General features: G+C 45.3%; 1 protein-coding gene across 3 annotated transcripts in view; it reads left to right on the top strand.

The window, feature by feature from the left end:
• Positions 1-17,069, top strand: part of KIF26A (kinesin family member 26A) — a 154,929-nt gene that overhangs the window by 53,855 nt on the left and 84,005 nt on the right. For 2 of the 3 annotated variants that reach the window (XM_083167058.1, XM_083167059.1), the window contains exon 3: positions 7,593-8,096. In XM_083167058.1, coding sequence (XP_083023184.1) covers positions 7,593-8,096 — 504 coding nt within the window. The remainder of the gene's footprint in view (positions 1-7,592; positions 8,097-17,069) is intronic. The other variant, XM_083167060.1, reaches the window with a different exon arrangement.

Below are 17,069 nucleotides of genomic sequence, written 5' to 3'. Positions count from 1 at the left end.
TGAGGTAAATAAATAGTTGGTGTTTTGGCAGCGTCACACATTGGGGGGTGATTCACTAACACTCGGAATGGGGCGAATTCGGCTCTGTTCTGATGTTTGGGGGGTCTGCGCACTTGCACAGCAAACCTGAATCAGGACCATTAGATATTATAAAGTTTATTATAGTAACGGAGGAATTACACTGAAACCATAAACCCACCCGTCTGCTGTAACAACACCAATCTGCTGTTCCATATAATTCCATACATCTGCAAAACGCTATCTCCTTTACTATTGTAATTATGTTAGTCTACTGTCAGTGCTGATCGCCGTGCGTGATCATGGAACGCTCAGCACACATCGCTGCACACCCGCGATGCACCCGTGATGTGCGCTGAGCAATCCGTGCGGAGCAGCATTTTGCCTATGCCAACAGGCAGACGCTGCAATCTTAGCAGGGCGATGGCGACGCGACGCACAGGACCGCGATCCGTGCTCCATTACTATGCGATCTAGTCAGATCGCTTAGAAACGGGTCTGAAATCGCCCCGTGTGTATGCCCCTATACAATATCTGTCTATAAAACCAAATATTGTGAATGTGTAATTTGCATATAATCCCGTCAGAAGTATTTTGAGTATTTTTGTGTTTTTTTTATAGCGTTGAATGGTACATGGCAAATATTTAGTTATAACCCTTCATTTGCCTTTTTTTCCCTTTAAATGAAAGTGTCATTGGGAAGTCCTGAATTACAGGATAAGAGAGGTTGGGGCAGTTAATTAGAGAGTGTGATTGCTGGAGGTTTAGCTTTCAACCTGCCTTCACACCCAGCGCACAGAGTCTCTCCTAGGGGATAGTGTTACAAAGTTTATGTATGATTTCAGTGGAACCAAACATCTCACTGAGTCAGTTCGCACAGATGGTCTGCAACTCGTGTTCCTGGGATGTGCTCCCAGTCTCTCCCACACCTCACCCAGAGCCCTAGGTAAGATGTCAGCGGTCTGGTCAGGAAGCTTTCCTGGAACGTTAATGCAGTTTTTTTAAGTCAGACCTGATTTAAATTATATGTGTCTGTCATGTATTGTGTCAATTCTAACATGCTGGCGAGAAATATGTCTGAAATATCATTTTATTTTAGTAATTAAAAATTGTATTGTTTAATTTTTTTAATTGTTTGCATTGTTTTAGTTCATTGTTCATTTCAGTTTTCGGAGTACATTTTATCGTAGGATTCAAGTACCGTATGACTACATACAGACCACAGAAATGTCCTCATGTCAGTATTGGTCATGGGAAACCAATGATGGGAGTTTTGTGTTATGTAATATATATGCTCAAAACTATTTTAACAGTTTTAGAAACAGAAATGTTTTGACATTTTCTTGAGTCCCTTAAACAGATGTAGAGTTTTGCGAATACTCAGCGGGCTCCCTTGCTGTCGTCCTATCAGCATGTGGCGAGGGCACTTGCTGTGTGTGGCACTTGTATAGGGGCTATTTGTATAACTTCCTGTAATTCTTTTCCCCCTGGTGCATTCTCTTGTTTTGTCTAACTTCATGGCAAGGGAGACAAAGAGGCGAGCTGAGGTTCATAAAATATTCTAAGCACGGAGGAGGGTTGAGTTACTTGGGAATGAGCTGCAAGATCACTGACATTAATTGATTCTGTGTATTCTGATGACTGATAGGTTGGGTCTGTCTAGCACTGAATGACATCTGTGTTATAAACTGGTGGTTTGCAAAGTTCACAGACACCGTGTATATATAGTTGTAGTGGTGGATGTGCGGGTAATTGCCTTTGCATCAAATTTTCACAGGGACACACACAACCGGTGTGTTTATTTGCGTTGATTGTGTTTTTTACTTATGCATGAGTGCACACACTTTGTAGATGAATCCACTATTTACTATCATGTATAGACTTGGTAAATGTTTCTGAGTTGGTGGTCACATCAAGAATATACAGTATACGCTAGATTTAAAATTTTCTTGTACCATACGATATGTGCTACTCTAAATACAGGTGACAGATACATTTTAAATCAGTGGCTTCTACCTGGGAGGAGAAGGGGGGCTGCCGCTGGTTCCCGACACTGTCCACAAGCACGGGGAGAATGTACAAACTCGGCCAGGGTGGGAATCGGCCAGGGTGGGAATCGGCCAGGGTGGGAATCGAAACCCATGACCTCAGTGCTGTGAAGCAGTACTGCTGACCATTATACACCGAACGTGCTGCCCAAACTTGCAGTATATCTATGGCAGTGGTAGCCAATTCCAGTCCTCGAGAGCTACCAACAGTTCACGTTTTCTAGATCACCTAGCTGGGGCACAGGTGCACTCATCACTGACACATTATAAATGATCCACAGGTGGAGATAATTACTTGTGATTCTGTAAGGAGACCTGGAAAACGTTAACTGTTGGTAGCTGTCGAGGACTGGAGTTGGCTTTCCCTGCTTTATGGCAATTGCAGATTCTCCACCTGAGTGTGGGGCATCCTGTGTGAGCAGCTGTGCATCATTGGATGAATCTGCTTTTGACTTCTCCACCCCTTGCTAACTCCCAAGGATGCCCTTTAAAATCCACTGACAGTGTCCATTCTCTGAGAATACCCATAACACTGAAGAACTCCCCTACTTGTATTTTTCACGTTAATCACAGATGAGCATCACAGTTACACGGTTCTGATCTTTGATGTCCAGTTACCCACATGCCACATGTGAACTTAAGATAACAAGTTTGCCTTGGTCTCATGCCGCCTGGGGATGACTCCTGGGGATGACCGCACTAACAAGCTTATTTTTAGAAGTCTCTTTGATCAGGACATTTAAAGTAAACAAAAAGAAAGATTGAAGACTACAGCTGGGCGGTGACATGTTTATGAGTTACTTGTCATTGCAGACGTGCCTCTGATAGACTCTCCCTATAAATGTAATGGCCACTTGTGAGTCTTGTAAACAAAGGCCATCGCCTGTAACCAAACACTAGGCCTCCTTGCTCCTATCTGTCATCCTTTCTATCTATTCATCCTCCTCTCAGATCAGCAAACGAGGGCTTTTTATAAACGCGTGGCCTTTGTTCTGGGAGAAATGTTGGTCTCTGCATATAAAGTCAATTTGACAATTTATTTATACATTTGTCAGGGATCTAAGCGGTGCGTGTAATACACCCTTGTATAATAATTATATGTATGGATGCTGTGTAAATCATTAGCATCTCTGCAATGGGAAGTACTCATTCATGCGAGTGACTATGCAACTGGACCGCAGTGATTACCCACTGCACATAGGGCTACGCAGCCTAGGAAGCAGTATACGCAGGCTAGCAAACAGGTCTGAATGAAGTTGGGGCAGTACGGATGGTGTAATGGTTAGTATTACTGACTCACAGTGCTGAGGTCATGGATTCGATTCCCACCATGGCTCTAACTGTGTGGAGTTTTTATATTCTCCCCATACTCACGTGGATTTCCTCCGGGTACTCCGTTTTCCTCCCACAATCCAAAAATATACTGGTAGGCTAATTGGCCTCCAATGAAATGAACCCTAGAATGTCTGTGTGTACATGTGGAAGGGAATATAGATTGTAAGCTCCACTGGGGCAGGGCATACTTGTATGTGGGCTAGGTGACATGAGGTAGATTGGTAGACTAATGAGGGAGAGAGGGAGATTGCTGATATATCAGAGAGTCTCCTGTAGAATGCAGGAGGGGAGGTAACTATGGGGCAGTGAATGTTTAAATATTCTCTGCAAAGCACTGCAGAATATGTGTGCGCTATATAAGAAACTGATAATAAATTATTTATTTATTAACAGTTTCTTATATAGCGCACACATATTCCGAAAAAGCAAAAGTGTGGAGCGCTAAAAATGGTTGGATCAATATGGTATAGTATAAATAACAATCTATTTATTACATAATATAAAGTGGAATATCCACTAAACAGGTATAAAAAAGTGTGCTCAATTACAGGTTAAAATGATATCAGATTACATATAATAACATTTAAGGGTTAAATGAAAAGATGGGTATGATACTTATGGGCTGGATTCTTGATGAATTGTCCTTATTGGAGGTACTTGTATGTTGGTATTATTCTACGGTCTGTGGTTGTTTGAGGATGGGGTCCATATACCTTGCCGGATAAGTGACGCTGGAGGAACAATATTAGCCCACTGGGATTGTGGGTATCCTCGACGAGATGCGCCCCTACGATCCTTATTATGCAGGTGGTGGTGTCCCAAAATAGGTGGTACCAGATGGTGATAATGTCCAACAAACAGTCCAGTATTAGTGTACCAGGTATACACTCCAAGGAACAAGATATCCGATTTGCCAGTAACCTAAATAAAATCAGATCAGCAGGTGCTCCCTGACATGTTTCGCCGTCCAACTGACAGCTTTTTCAAAGGTATAGCACCCTCTGAGACTGCACAGAGGGTGCTATACCTTTGAAAAAGCTGTCAGTTGGACGGCGAAACATGTCAGGGAGCACCTGCTGATCTGATTTACACCATTAAAGTGCACAGGCCCACCTCGGCTCCAGAATAGGGGGTGTAGCCACTCAAATGGGTGTGGCCACTTAATTGGGGCGTGTCCTTGCATCATAATATGCTGCAGTAACAATACAGTACTTTTATACAGAACAGGTACAAAACATCCTGGCGCAAAGTTACCTGCACCGTCCGTCCATGTGCTACCCGCAGTGCAGCGGCCAATCGGAGACTCGGAGTAGGAGCACAGGAGTCTGTATAAAAGATGGCGCCCGCTGAGTGCTCAGCTCATCCCGCCAGTATCTTTCACACAGATGCAGGCCAGCTTGGTCGCGTCATAATGTCCCTCCCCTGTGCAAATGATCTATCTATCTATCTATCTATCTATCCATCCATCCATCTATCTACTATCTATCTATCTATCTATCTATCTATCTATCTATCTATCTATCCATCCATCCATCCATCCATCCATCCATCCATCCATCCATCCATCCATCCATCCATCCATCCATCCATCCATCCATCCATCCATCCATCTATCTATCTATCTACTATCTATCTATCTATCTATGCATGCCCCCATTTTCCCATGGGATTTGAATAGTATACAAATGAATCCCTGTGTAATCTGAATTGGCTGTTAATGTGGTTGCCTCCATATTTGCGCTGGATTTACTGGTGTGAATTGGACTGGTCTGATTACCTCCTTCCTTGCAGCATATAAACGCTTCCTTGCCTGTAATCCGTGCTCCCCGCAGGAGGGGACTGTGTGAAACAAAAGTTTACTGTATGATAATAAAACTCTTTAATGATGCAGGTTTCTCGCTTTTAAGTCTGGTGAGTAATGCGCCCGGGGACACCCCATAACATGCTTTAACCTTCACACCCCTTCACTGGCCAGGTGTTTTGTCACATCGCAGGGAACGGACCACAAAGTAATCACACAGCACAGCTGGCCCCATCAACAACCATCAGGAGCCACAGATCTACAAAGATAAAAACCTGCTTATAAATACCGGCTCTGTGCTGGAAATGCTTTCCTGCAAACAGACAATCTGGATTCCAGCGCCGGAGATATAATTCTAGCTTTGGAATATTTTAAGATGGGCCGTAAAACCCTTTCTACACCCAGTGTGAGATCAAAGAGGCCAGGCTGGAATATTTCCATGTGAATGCAAAGCATATAAATCTATCAGTGGGTCACCTCACTATTAATGTACGGAATGGTTTTATGGAATGTACGGCCTGTGACAACAGTGTGTGAAGTTTGGGTGTGAGCAGAAGTTAGGGAAGACTTGGGCCCTTTGTGCTTAGAGCTGGATCCTTGTGTTCTATTCAGAGTATACAGAGAATATGAATCAATCGGTGCTTAGTGGTGCACACAGACAAGATGACAAAATGAGGAGAGGGGCCTATTTATTTTGCAGGATTTGTGGCATTTTTTTGTGCACTGCATTCACCGGATGGTAATATTAGGTAGTGTTCGTTTAGTCTCTGGAGTATTCACATAAGATAACCTTTCATTAGGGTGGTACCAGAGCCGGCCCTAACCAATTTAATACTCTAGGCACGATTTTGGCTGGTGCTCTTTAGCATCATTGACAGTTCCGTACATGAACGAGCACCCCTCACCCAGCACAGCACCCATTTCCCAGCAGCACACATCACAGCAGCAGCCAATAACATCCGTTATCCCCTCACGCATAGCAAACCTCTTCCTCAGAGCCGTAACTAGACAATTTGGGGCTCTGTTCCCCTTATTCATGTAATGGCAAACAGTAGTGTCCCTTACTCACATTACATCACATGATAGTGCCCCTTATTCATGTTATGGCAAACAGTAGTGTCCCTTACTCACATTACATCACATGATAGTGCTGCTTATTCATGTTATGGCAAACAGTAGTGTCCCTTACTCACATTACATCACATGATAGTGCCCCTTATTCATGTTATGGCAAACAGTAGTGTCCCTTACTCACATTACATCACATGATAGTGTTCCCTATTCATGCTATGCCGCACAGTACCTATTTACCGTATACATATTACACTTGTCTCAGTCCATTGCTGACCAATTTATTAAAGTTTGAAGTGATAACGTGCGCAGTTTGGGAGGGGAGTTACTTGAGTTGAAAGCTGATTGAATATATACACACAGGGGTAAATTTACTAATAGGGGAGTTGTATTAATGGGATGTGGCCTACAGCTACCAATCAGAATTGATCTATTATTTTGTAGAAGGTGCTAAATAAATAATAAGTAGAATCTGCTTGGTTTCTATGGGAAACATCTCATCTTCAGTAGAACTCCTTGTAGTAAATTTACCCACACCGGGTCTAATTTAGAGGTGGACCATGGATGTTCTACATTTGCACATGCGATTGAGGTGCAATTCATATGTGTTCCTGGGGTTATTACCGGTGGATGTAGGGATCCAGGCGTTCCTCGGTGGGTGCGACAGTGTCAGAAAGATGCAGTTACACTAACAGCAGCAGCCACGTTCCGTCAGATATTTTGAGCAACCATAGTAGCAGCCACTACTGTGTATCCACCTTTGAATCAGTCTTTTTTTAATCTTAGGTTGTTCCTAAATGATAGCGTCAGTGTTCCCTGAGTGTCTGAGCCATATATGAGCTGTAGTTTCGCTACAGCTGGGGTGTTAAACCTTGTCCAGATCACAAAAAGTGTGATTGTTAGGGATGTGTCAATCCGGACACTGATTATACCAGATGGGACAACAGGTGCAGTTGGCTGAGGCATGTGAGGAACTTGGGAATTGACCATGGGTCATCCCATGTCTCTGAAATAGGAGACAAGGTTTAAGTTTTGCTGTTTTTTTTTTGGGGGGGTGGGGGGGGGGGGGGAGTCAGATGAATCTTTTATCATACAGAACGTTCCTGTCCCATGTCTCTGACATCCTATATGACAAATGTTAACAATGCGCCTCACCTCTATGGGGAGAATTCAAGTGTTTTGCGCGTAGGTAATTGCTAAATGGCTCCAGATGTTCCGTCGTTTTGACGGTCTGGTAACTAGTGTAATAAATTGCTCATTGAACGAAGTGGTTGTTATTTTTTATATAAACTTATTCATTTTGTATCTTCTTCTTTCAGAATGCCCAATATTCAGCTTTAATCTTTGACAAGCTTCAAGTGCCTGACTACCTGCAGAAAAGTCGGAATGAAGGGGAGACCCGGTGTGACGTCTGCGCCACTCACCTGAATCAGCTAAAGCAAGAAGCCGTGCAGATGATCCAAACCATCAATCAAGTCGGGCGCCCCGATATTCTTGATCGCCCGCAGGGTTTGGTCCCTATGGCTACCGTCACTCCCAGGTTCTCTCCCCAGAACCTGGTCACAGTCTCCTCGCAGAAGGAATTGCTGATGATTACAGGGCAGGTGGGTAGACAGTTTGGAAAACCTACAAATATTTTCTCTGGGACAGAGCGAAAGAAAGGACTTGGATGGCCCCAAGGGCAGGGAGCCAGTGTGCAAGTGACCGTGGGCCCCAGTGGCCTTGGTGGGGCTTTGAGCTCAGTGACCATACAGGCCCAACAATACCTCGAGGGCATGTGGAGTGTATCAAGGGTGAATAGTTACCTTCCTCCTGGCTGCCATGTGAGTATTCACCTTACTACTATGTGTGTGTTCCTGTCCTGTGTGTCACCGTCAGTACTGTACCTTCTTATTGTTTCCTTTTGGGATGAATTAAACAAGCTATTAAGGAAGCCGCACATTTTTTTATTTTACAAACTTTATTTAAACAACCATGTATAACCCCTCAGACACACAGGTAGGGGGGATGCACTAAAGCGAAAATGAGGTTGTTTTTTTTTACCGCATTCTCGAATGCAAAGGATGGCGATACCCTATGGAAGCTGAGTGACGCCCAGGTCTCAGACCCGGAGGTCTAGGGACGGTGCCACATCACAAATGTCAGCTCTTATCCCATATGTTAGTGCATAGGCGAGTATTATGACTGTGGCAGCCGACAAATGCCGACTAAGTGGGGCCAAGGTGCATCCCTCAGAATGATGGGCATTCCAGCACTGCAGAGAAGGACATCTGATCCGCCATGTCTTTTAAACTTGTCCTGATTGATCATTCTCAAAACCAGCTATATAGCTGCTTCCATGTGCTGCATTGTCACCCTTGGCCAATCAGAATGATCCTGGATATGATGTTGGCTGCGGTCAGTCACAGGTCTCCCCCCCCCCCCCCCCCAGGGCTTTGTCACAGTCGTCTCAGAAGAACTACAGTAGTTTGGAGCAACAAATGACAGTATAGAATATCATCTAGTTGACTAAATTGGTGCAGATCTTGTCATGTGATTTTGATATATGGGCCAATCAGCTTCCGTGACCAATTATTGTGGCCATGGGATAGTATTTTCCCACTACAGTTATTATGATTTTTATGGCCAGTCTGATGGAAATACCCACAGCAGTATCCACCCAACGGCAACTTACAGCTCACTTTAGGTCTCTTTGTTTAATGCTATCAGGGGGTGCCACAGGTTTCTTATAACCGTTATACAGTATGCAGTTGAATAGAACATTTCAGGGACTTCAGCAATTGAAGGAACAGGTGGCAAGTAGAAGGGAGTTGGGTGTAGGTCTCTGCTTCATTCACCCAACAAGCTGGGCGCAGGTGACTTCGGGACAGCACCCACACAACCCCTTGTTCACTGGGCAGTTGCAGTTTCCTCAGCTTAGTCCTAATTGCTATCTGGGCAGTTCTTTGGGCAGTTACAGTTTCCTCGGCACAGTCTGTGACCAGGAATCACATACACTGGATAAGATGACGTCTTAGTGGTCCCTACGATAGGCCACAGCCAGCCGAATCACCTGGACAGCTGTTCCACCATCAGGAGCAATGACCTCCTGCCCTGGAAACACTCTAAAACCTGGACCGGATCCTCCATATTACCTTCATGTGGAAGCATGCTGTCCCTGCCACAAGTCCTAGTCGCTACCTGTGCAGGTCCCTAGGTTCTAATACGTTACTGCATGACTTACTTCACAATGAAGCACCAGCAATGGTGGCTCTCGATGTCAGGGGTAAATAAAAACCCACAATAACGCTGGGTCGATGACCTAAGCTAAACCATCGATAAGTTTCTGTTGATGGTAAAGAAGAACCCCTACTGAGCATCATGGGTAGAGCTTGCTATCACCAATCTGCTTTATTCGGAATCTGTCTTTTCAGCAGATGACATTGGTGAGCTGCACTTAATGAAGGCGTGAATATTCCAGAGACCGAAATAACTAATGAGAAATGTTTCAGATTTTAATTGGATGACCAGAGGAAGTCTGAAGAAATAAAAATGAAAAAATTAAAATTGGATCCAGAAAGTCCCCGGCATATAATTACACTTATTAAATACAACTGTCATCTCCGCACACGTCGCCTGCCTGACTTTATCCTTCCCGAACAGTGTCGGGGGAATCTCACTTTTTCTTTCTGAAAACAAACTAAATTAGTTTTATCATTTGAAAGAAAAAGATTTAAAAGAATATAGTAATCCGCCATTATGGCGTTTGTTATGTGGAGGCATACGTATAATAAGTGTATTTACTGAAGGGAAACCTGAAAATAATATGCACTGTATATTGCATGAAACAGCCGGATGTAAACACTGCCGAACATAAAAAAAGACATTAACTTGAAATAGAGAACAATTTTGGCCTCAGATTTTGCGGTTGAATGATGCAAAATGACAATAACAGTGTCTGTGTAAGTGCGACTGCAGGAGGGAACGTCTGCCTCTGTAATACAGAACTATAACAGTCTGGGGAGGAGGGGTCGCATGCGCAGGCTGCTTGAAGTAAAAGGTGTGTGTGTGTGTGGGGGGGGGGGTCGGGCATTTATAATGCCTAGAAACAAAAACCCCACAACAGCCAATTGTAGCTGGTTCTTTGTTGTGTCGTTGCACAACTAAATATAAGGGTGGCCAGGCGCCGTTTAAAATATGCGCTTGTGGTGGGGCGGGATGCACTAAAGGAGTGTTTTTACCGCATTTTGGGATGCAGGAAAATTCTCTCGTCGGGGTTTTTGCTGTGGTGGTGGTGGGGGGGGGGGGGTGTATTACCAGCAAAAGCTGTCGATACCCTGTAGAAGCCTGTGGGCTTCTTGCCACGATGCACGTTGCCCCGCGTGGACCCCCACCACCCACACCGACGCACGCCGCCCCCTCCCTTCCAGGTGCAGGGAGGAAGGGTGGACTCCCTCTGAGCAGCAGCCCCGGGTAAGGGGGGGGGGGGGGGGTTGCGTGGGAGCTGCCGGGGACCTGCTGCACATCACCGGCACATCGCAGTTCTCAACACAAGAGCTGTCCTTTGCAATAATTATCGCATATGTTAGTGAATATGCGTTAATTATCAATGTGGTAGCCCCATCCATTGGGATCCATTGGTAGCCCAATCCATTGGGGTTTAGTTACTAAGTTTTATTGAAAATGGGATGTTGCCCATGGCAACCAATCAGAATCTTCAAACTTCTTATTTATTTAGCACCTTCTAGAAGATAATAGATAGTATCTGATTGGTTGCCCATAGCAACATCCCATCTGCAATAAACTTCCATCTTAGTAAATAAACCCCATTGTTTCTGTGAGTGATCCGATTGGATTACTCTCAGCAGGGATATGGGATAGAAGCCCGTAGGCTTCTATTGAGCAATGCCATGTGCTGATGGCATTGCCCTCCCATCCAAGCCACGGAATCTATCAAATTCGGGGGCTGGGTGTATATATGGTAAAAGGCTACATTTCAGATAGCTGCATTTGCCCTAATATTTTACCATTGTGCCCCTTGCATTACAGTGTTTGATGGTCTGGCACAATTGCTGGATCTCATATATAAAGCATATATAAAGCATACCGCCCAACATGACCCATTCCAGGAGGGACAGAATGCTCTGTTCCTGGACTTCCGTGCCAGTGGCAGTTGCAGAGGTGGGACTGCACCACTGTCCAAAATTCAAATGGGGAGCCGCGCCTGCCAGTGTCCCGGACTGTGGTGTTTGGGGTGACAGTTGCTGGGGCTCCCCTATCTGAATTTTGGGCTGTGCTGTCCACTGGCATGTAAGTCCAGGAACAGAGCATCTTGTCTCTCCTGGAATGGGTCATGTTGGGAGGTATGTATAAAGGACAGCTTATGACAAATAATTGCAAATATAAACCAATAGTAATCAATAACTACTCACATTTACATGTGGGAATAAGAGGTGCATACACACTGTACAATTTTTTGACCAATTTGGTTGAAAGACATTTCCATTGAACCCAGTGTCCTGGACGAAAGATGTCGACGAAAGATATTGACGACAGACGAAAGATGAAAGATCTAGCTACAGTTTATACAATCTTTTTGAAAGATATCCAAATTGAGCTGCATGCGCAGTTGACGAACAATCTTGATGAACAACTGGCGGGTATGCGCATCATCATTCGTCGTTTGTCTGTCGTCAATATAAATTGTCAACTGGGTTCAATGGAAATGTCTTTTAACCAAATTGGTCAAAAAAATGTACAGTGTGTATGCACCTGTTGGAGTGTCAGTTTAGCCCCATAGATGTAGCAATGATGGTACCATTTCATCTAATTTAACCAAACTGGCCAACAAAATAGTCTAGTAGACTGACCCACTTCTGCCGAGTAAAATGATGAGATAATTCAGATAAAGGGAAGGTTATAAGGACTGAGGTCCATTCTAGAACACTGTCCAAGACCTAAGATATTCATAATATCATGATTCTTGACATAACTTGAAAAATTCTTGTAAAATTTAGCAAAAAACCAACAATCACATCTTAAGGGAGCATTAAGAAGGAAGTCACTACTGAATATGCAAATTATTCATACAATAAGAAAACACATTTCCTATCAAATAAATAAATACATAAGAGGCTAGAATTAAGCTTCAGCTCACCCAGTAAACATTCTTCATCTATGACTCTAGTGACTTATTTCCACTGTCTTGCATTTCTCTCTCGCCCTGGGCTGTGTCTGCACTCAGGAATACAAGGCGTTGAAAGCATTTCCATAATTTAATGTGGTGTATGGTAAATCATATTTTTTTGCGTAGGGCTGACAGCCAGAATGTACAGAGCAATAGCAAGTGTGCCGTAGAGTGTTTTGTGCTTTCCTATCTATGGATTTGAGAGTTTTAGTTGGAATAAAAATGGTTACAGGGAGTGCAGACAAATGAAAATAAGTACTATAGCTGCATACATTATGGCTGTGCTTTTGTAACTAGTTGTATCAGTATGACCTTGTTTTTGTTAGAGCGCTTGTGCTAGAGAGCACTATTGCTTATACGCCATATTTATTCCTAAAGGGAGGCTACAAACCCTAACCAAGATGGCCGCCTCACCTAGTATTGCACATTGACAGTTTGACGGTGCCATCTTTTCACTGTGTTAGAGAGCCACAGTGGAACATCTAGCTCCAGAAGGGACCAGCCTCAGTAGGAACACTTTCAGCATTCTTGAAGGTACTCCCCTCTTTCTAACACCCACCTCACTGCTCCCAAGAGACCAGGGCATTACAAATTCTCCCCATTGGTTCACTGCAAAGGTGTTCTTACAATGTGCAACCACCCCATTTTGTGGCATTTATTCTAGGGGTAACCTATTCCACCCAAGGTAATCCTACGCAGTGACAGGAACCAGGTTCAATGGTTCAGTCTGTTTTGTTTTCTGTTCAGTTTGTTTTTGGCATTTGACTCACTGGTGGCCTCCAGTGGTAGGTCTGTGCCATATCAGCTCAATATTCTGGGAGCTAATTATTCACTAGTCTGCGAGGTAATGAGCCCGTTAAGCACAAGCTTGGGAGCTGCCAGGATCTCCACCAGGTGTAATTAATCACTTGAGCCCTTTATAGGGCAGGCTCTCCTGCAATACTCTGCCAGTGATAGCTTCCTACTTCTAGTGTCCAGTTCCTGTTTCCTGTGCAGGTAGCTGCAGATCAGCTGTTTTCTGGTCCTCGGTCCTGCTCCTGGTCAATCGCTCTAGACGGTTTTTCGGTTCAGCTCGTTGGTGCTCAGACCTTTCCCATTGTTATTCTCCTTCCTTGGGTCACGTAAGTGCTCCGGTGGATCCAGGTTATTTCTTTATTGTTCCCCAGCAGTTTGCCTGTTCCTTTTGTTTATTTGGCTGCCCAGCCTGCTCCTTCAGTTTGTGGCTCTGGTCTCAGCTCTGCAGTGGGCCCGGCTCATCTCTCTTACTGGTGGTTAACCAGTGCATTACTCCCTGTTATTTTGCTCCAGTGTTTAGGTATCCTGGTTAGGCAGGGAAATCCCCTACCCCGTTTGTGTTTTGTTTTGGGGATTCGCTATTGTGTCTCCTGTTATTATTGAGTGGAGACTCCCCGTATTCTACCACTTGTGCTTGCGACTGGGTCGCACTCCCGTCCTTGGCCAGGTGCCGGTAGATAGGGGTTATTTTCAGCTTAGGCCCTGTAGTTAGAGTGTCCTCTTGAGCATACCTCTGATGATCGCAAGCTCTTTGTCATCTCATAAGTCCTGGCTGCATCTGGGTTGGAGTGGGCCTATCTCGCCAGTGGTAGTCAAGCACCTCCATGAATGGACCATGAAGAGTAATGCCCATGCACTTATCTACTTCCTTAGTCCTTAAGACCAATGCTACTCACAAACACTCACTCACCCCCTAGTTATTTTCAAAAACATCTCAACACTACCATCATCACGTGTTGTTATTGACATGAATGCGACTGCCACAGGTGAACACTAGCTCTTGCAGGTGTTTGACATCTGCCCGAGGTACTCAACAGTCAGAGTAGGGTTTGCCTTGGCCGTCCTAACCAGCGGTCCCAGCTACGGGCTCACGCCTGATCTTCAGCACCCTGTTCCCTGGCATAACATCCTGTACCCTGTCTCCTGGCATAACACGCAGTGCGCTCAAGATGGCCGACGCACCTGGTAATTTGTTAGTGTGGAATACACAACTGGTGGAAGTTATTATTCAAAATGCCGGCACCAATCCTGCACTTTGCTTATTGTGTTTTTAAGATTTTCTTTTATGACTGTGTGATGTGTCTATTGCTGTACTACCGAAATCCTATGATGCGCATTGTTTTGATATCTGTAAAGCACCTTGAGTCCTGTTGGAGAAAGTGCTCTATATGAATAAATCTTACTTGCTATTTACTAACTACAGCCACACCACTGCACAGGCTGCTGTAAACCCCTACAGAGCTTGTTTGCATCTGCACTGCTACTGATATACAGACATAGGGGGAGAGTATCTAAACTAAAAATGTGGTACAAACCCCGTTATCAGGGTTTTTACAGCATTTTGGGATGCTCTAAGCATCCCCCACCGAGTTATCGCGATGGGGGGCATCGCCAGAAAAATCTGGTGATGCCCCATAGAAGCCTATGGGCTTCTACCGCAACCCACTGCCGCCCCGCACCGACCCCCCGCCGCCCCGCACCGACCCCCCCTCACCTGTGTCCGGGCAGCACAGAGCTGTGCTGCCCGGACCTGTGACCTCCTCCTCCCTGCACTATGATCCTCTTCCGGGTGCAGGGAGGAGGAGAGCCAGGCACAGCAGCAGCCCCGGGTAAGGGAGGGAGGGGGGAGCCGCCAGGACCCAGGGCCGGCCCCACCACTAGGCAGCCTTGGGCATTTGCCTAGGGCGCCGGCCACTGGAGGGCGGCCACTTGGGAGCAGCCCCAGGATGAAGGAGAAGGTGAGAAACCACGGTCTACCCCTATCTGCTCTCCCTCCCCCCATGGAGCGACGCATCTCTTGCCGCTACCACCCCATGGAGAGCCCCCCCCCCTTGTGGAGCGAGACACGTCACGCTGCTACCTCTCACCCCGTGGAGTTACCCTACGCCCGCCGGAACTGTACGCCCGCCGCATCTCCCGCTGCCTGCACCCCCTCCATCTCTCGCCGCCTGCACACCCCCACCTGGCCTAGCACCGGCCCTGCCAGGACCCGCTGGGTCCCGGCGACTCTCACCGCAAAGGACAGCTCTTAACGCAAGAGCTGTCCTTTGCCATAATTATCGCATATGTTAGTACATATGCTATAATTATGTATGCGATGGGCGGCAAAGAGGGGCAGAGCTGGGCCGCGATTGTTAGAGAATCTCCCCCATAGACTTAATTTCACATCAACTAAGGTACATGCCAGAAGTCAGTGTATGTATAACTGTAAATATGGCTGTACCTTCACAGTGCCACTATAATTAACCATCCCACTGGGCTGATCATTGTCTCGGAGCATCCTCTGGTGTGTAGACTCACTTTGCCCTACTTCTCTGTTCACTAGTTGTGGCCAATGACCACCGACGGTTTGCCACAGAGGGTTTATTTATTTATTTACAGTTTCTTATATAGCGCAGCATATTCCGTTGCGCTTTACAATTGGAAACAACAGCGATTAAACAAAACTGGGTAGAAACAAACATGGAGGTAGGAGGGCCCTGCTTTATTACATTAATGGCAAATAACCAGTTGATGGCACAAAGGCATTAACTTTTTTATTTTTATTTTATGACGTAGGGAAAATAAAGCTTAGCTCCACCTCCTGAGGTGCACCACTTAGCCACACCCCTTCTCTGATTAGCACACACACAGGATTAACTCCACACAGAGTTGAAGCCACTGCAGAGATAGTGTTGACGTAAACCACCAATGGCACCATTGACAGAGACCACCCGCGTGTGCATTGTTCATTGTGCCTCCTCTGCCCCCCCCTCTTTACATGATTTTCTGAGAGCATTGCCTCTATATAAATGGCAGCCATATTGTACAACCTCCAGAAATATTTTTAAATGAATATAATGATTTATAGATAAGAAAAATTAACATCAAATGCATACTAAAAAGGAAATAAACTTTCTATCGCCATAAATTATAAACTTCTATGAGGAATTGCTGGTTTCAGTGATTCTTGATTTCAAGAATTTTATGCTCTATTAAGAACAAAATCATTAAACAATAAAGGAGGCAAACAGCAATACAGTGCTGCCAATATAGAGATTGATGACTAGATTTTTAGCATGTATCCGCTAAATTTGATGTAGGCAAATTCTCTGTCAGGATAAGCAAGACCTCCCCTAATTCAGGGCTCCACTTGACTTTTTGAGAGAGAAGGCAACTACTGTATGATTTGAATCGGTGGCAGAACTTGTGGTTTGTGTGCCCAGGTGCAAAAATATACTTTGCCCCCTCCCCCCCTCCTCCACCTCAACCCAGGTTAACAATATGCAACATGGCAGTTTGAACCGGAGAGGCAGAGGGTTGCAGGGGGAGGGGGAGTGCAGGAGGGAAAAACAGTGGGTGAGAGGGGCAGCAGTGGGCTGCACCAATGGTAGTCCCACCTCTGATTTGAATTACAGTTTTTTTTATGGAATAATAAAAAATGAAGTTGAGCAGTGACCGCACCAGTACACCAGTACACCCTCACCAGTACACCCTCACCAGTACACGCTCACCAGTACACGCTCACCAGTACACGATTACCAGTACACCCTCACCAGTACACCCTCACCAGTACACCCTCACCAGTACACGCTCACCAGTACACACTCACCAGTACACGCTCCCCAGTACACGC

This window comes from Crinia signifera, chromosome 12 (assembly GCF_055691185.1).
Source record: "Crinia signifera chromosome 12, ASM5569118v1, whole genome shotgun sequence".
NCBI lineage: Eukaryota > Metazoa > Chordata > Amphibia > Anura > Myobatrachidae > Crinia > Crinia signifera.
This window is presented reverse-complemented; position numbering and strand designations above follow the sequence as displayed.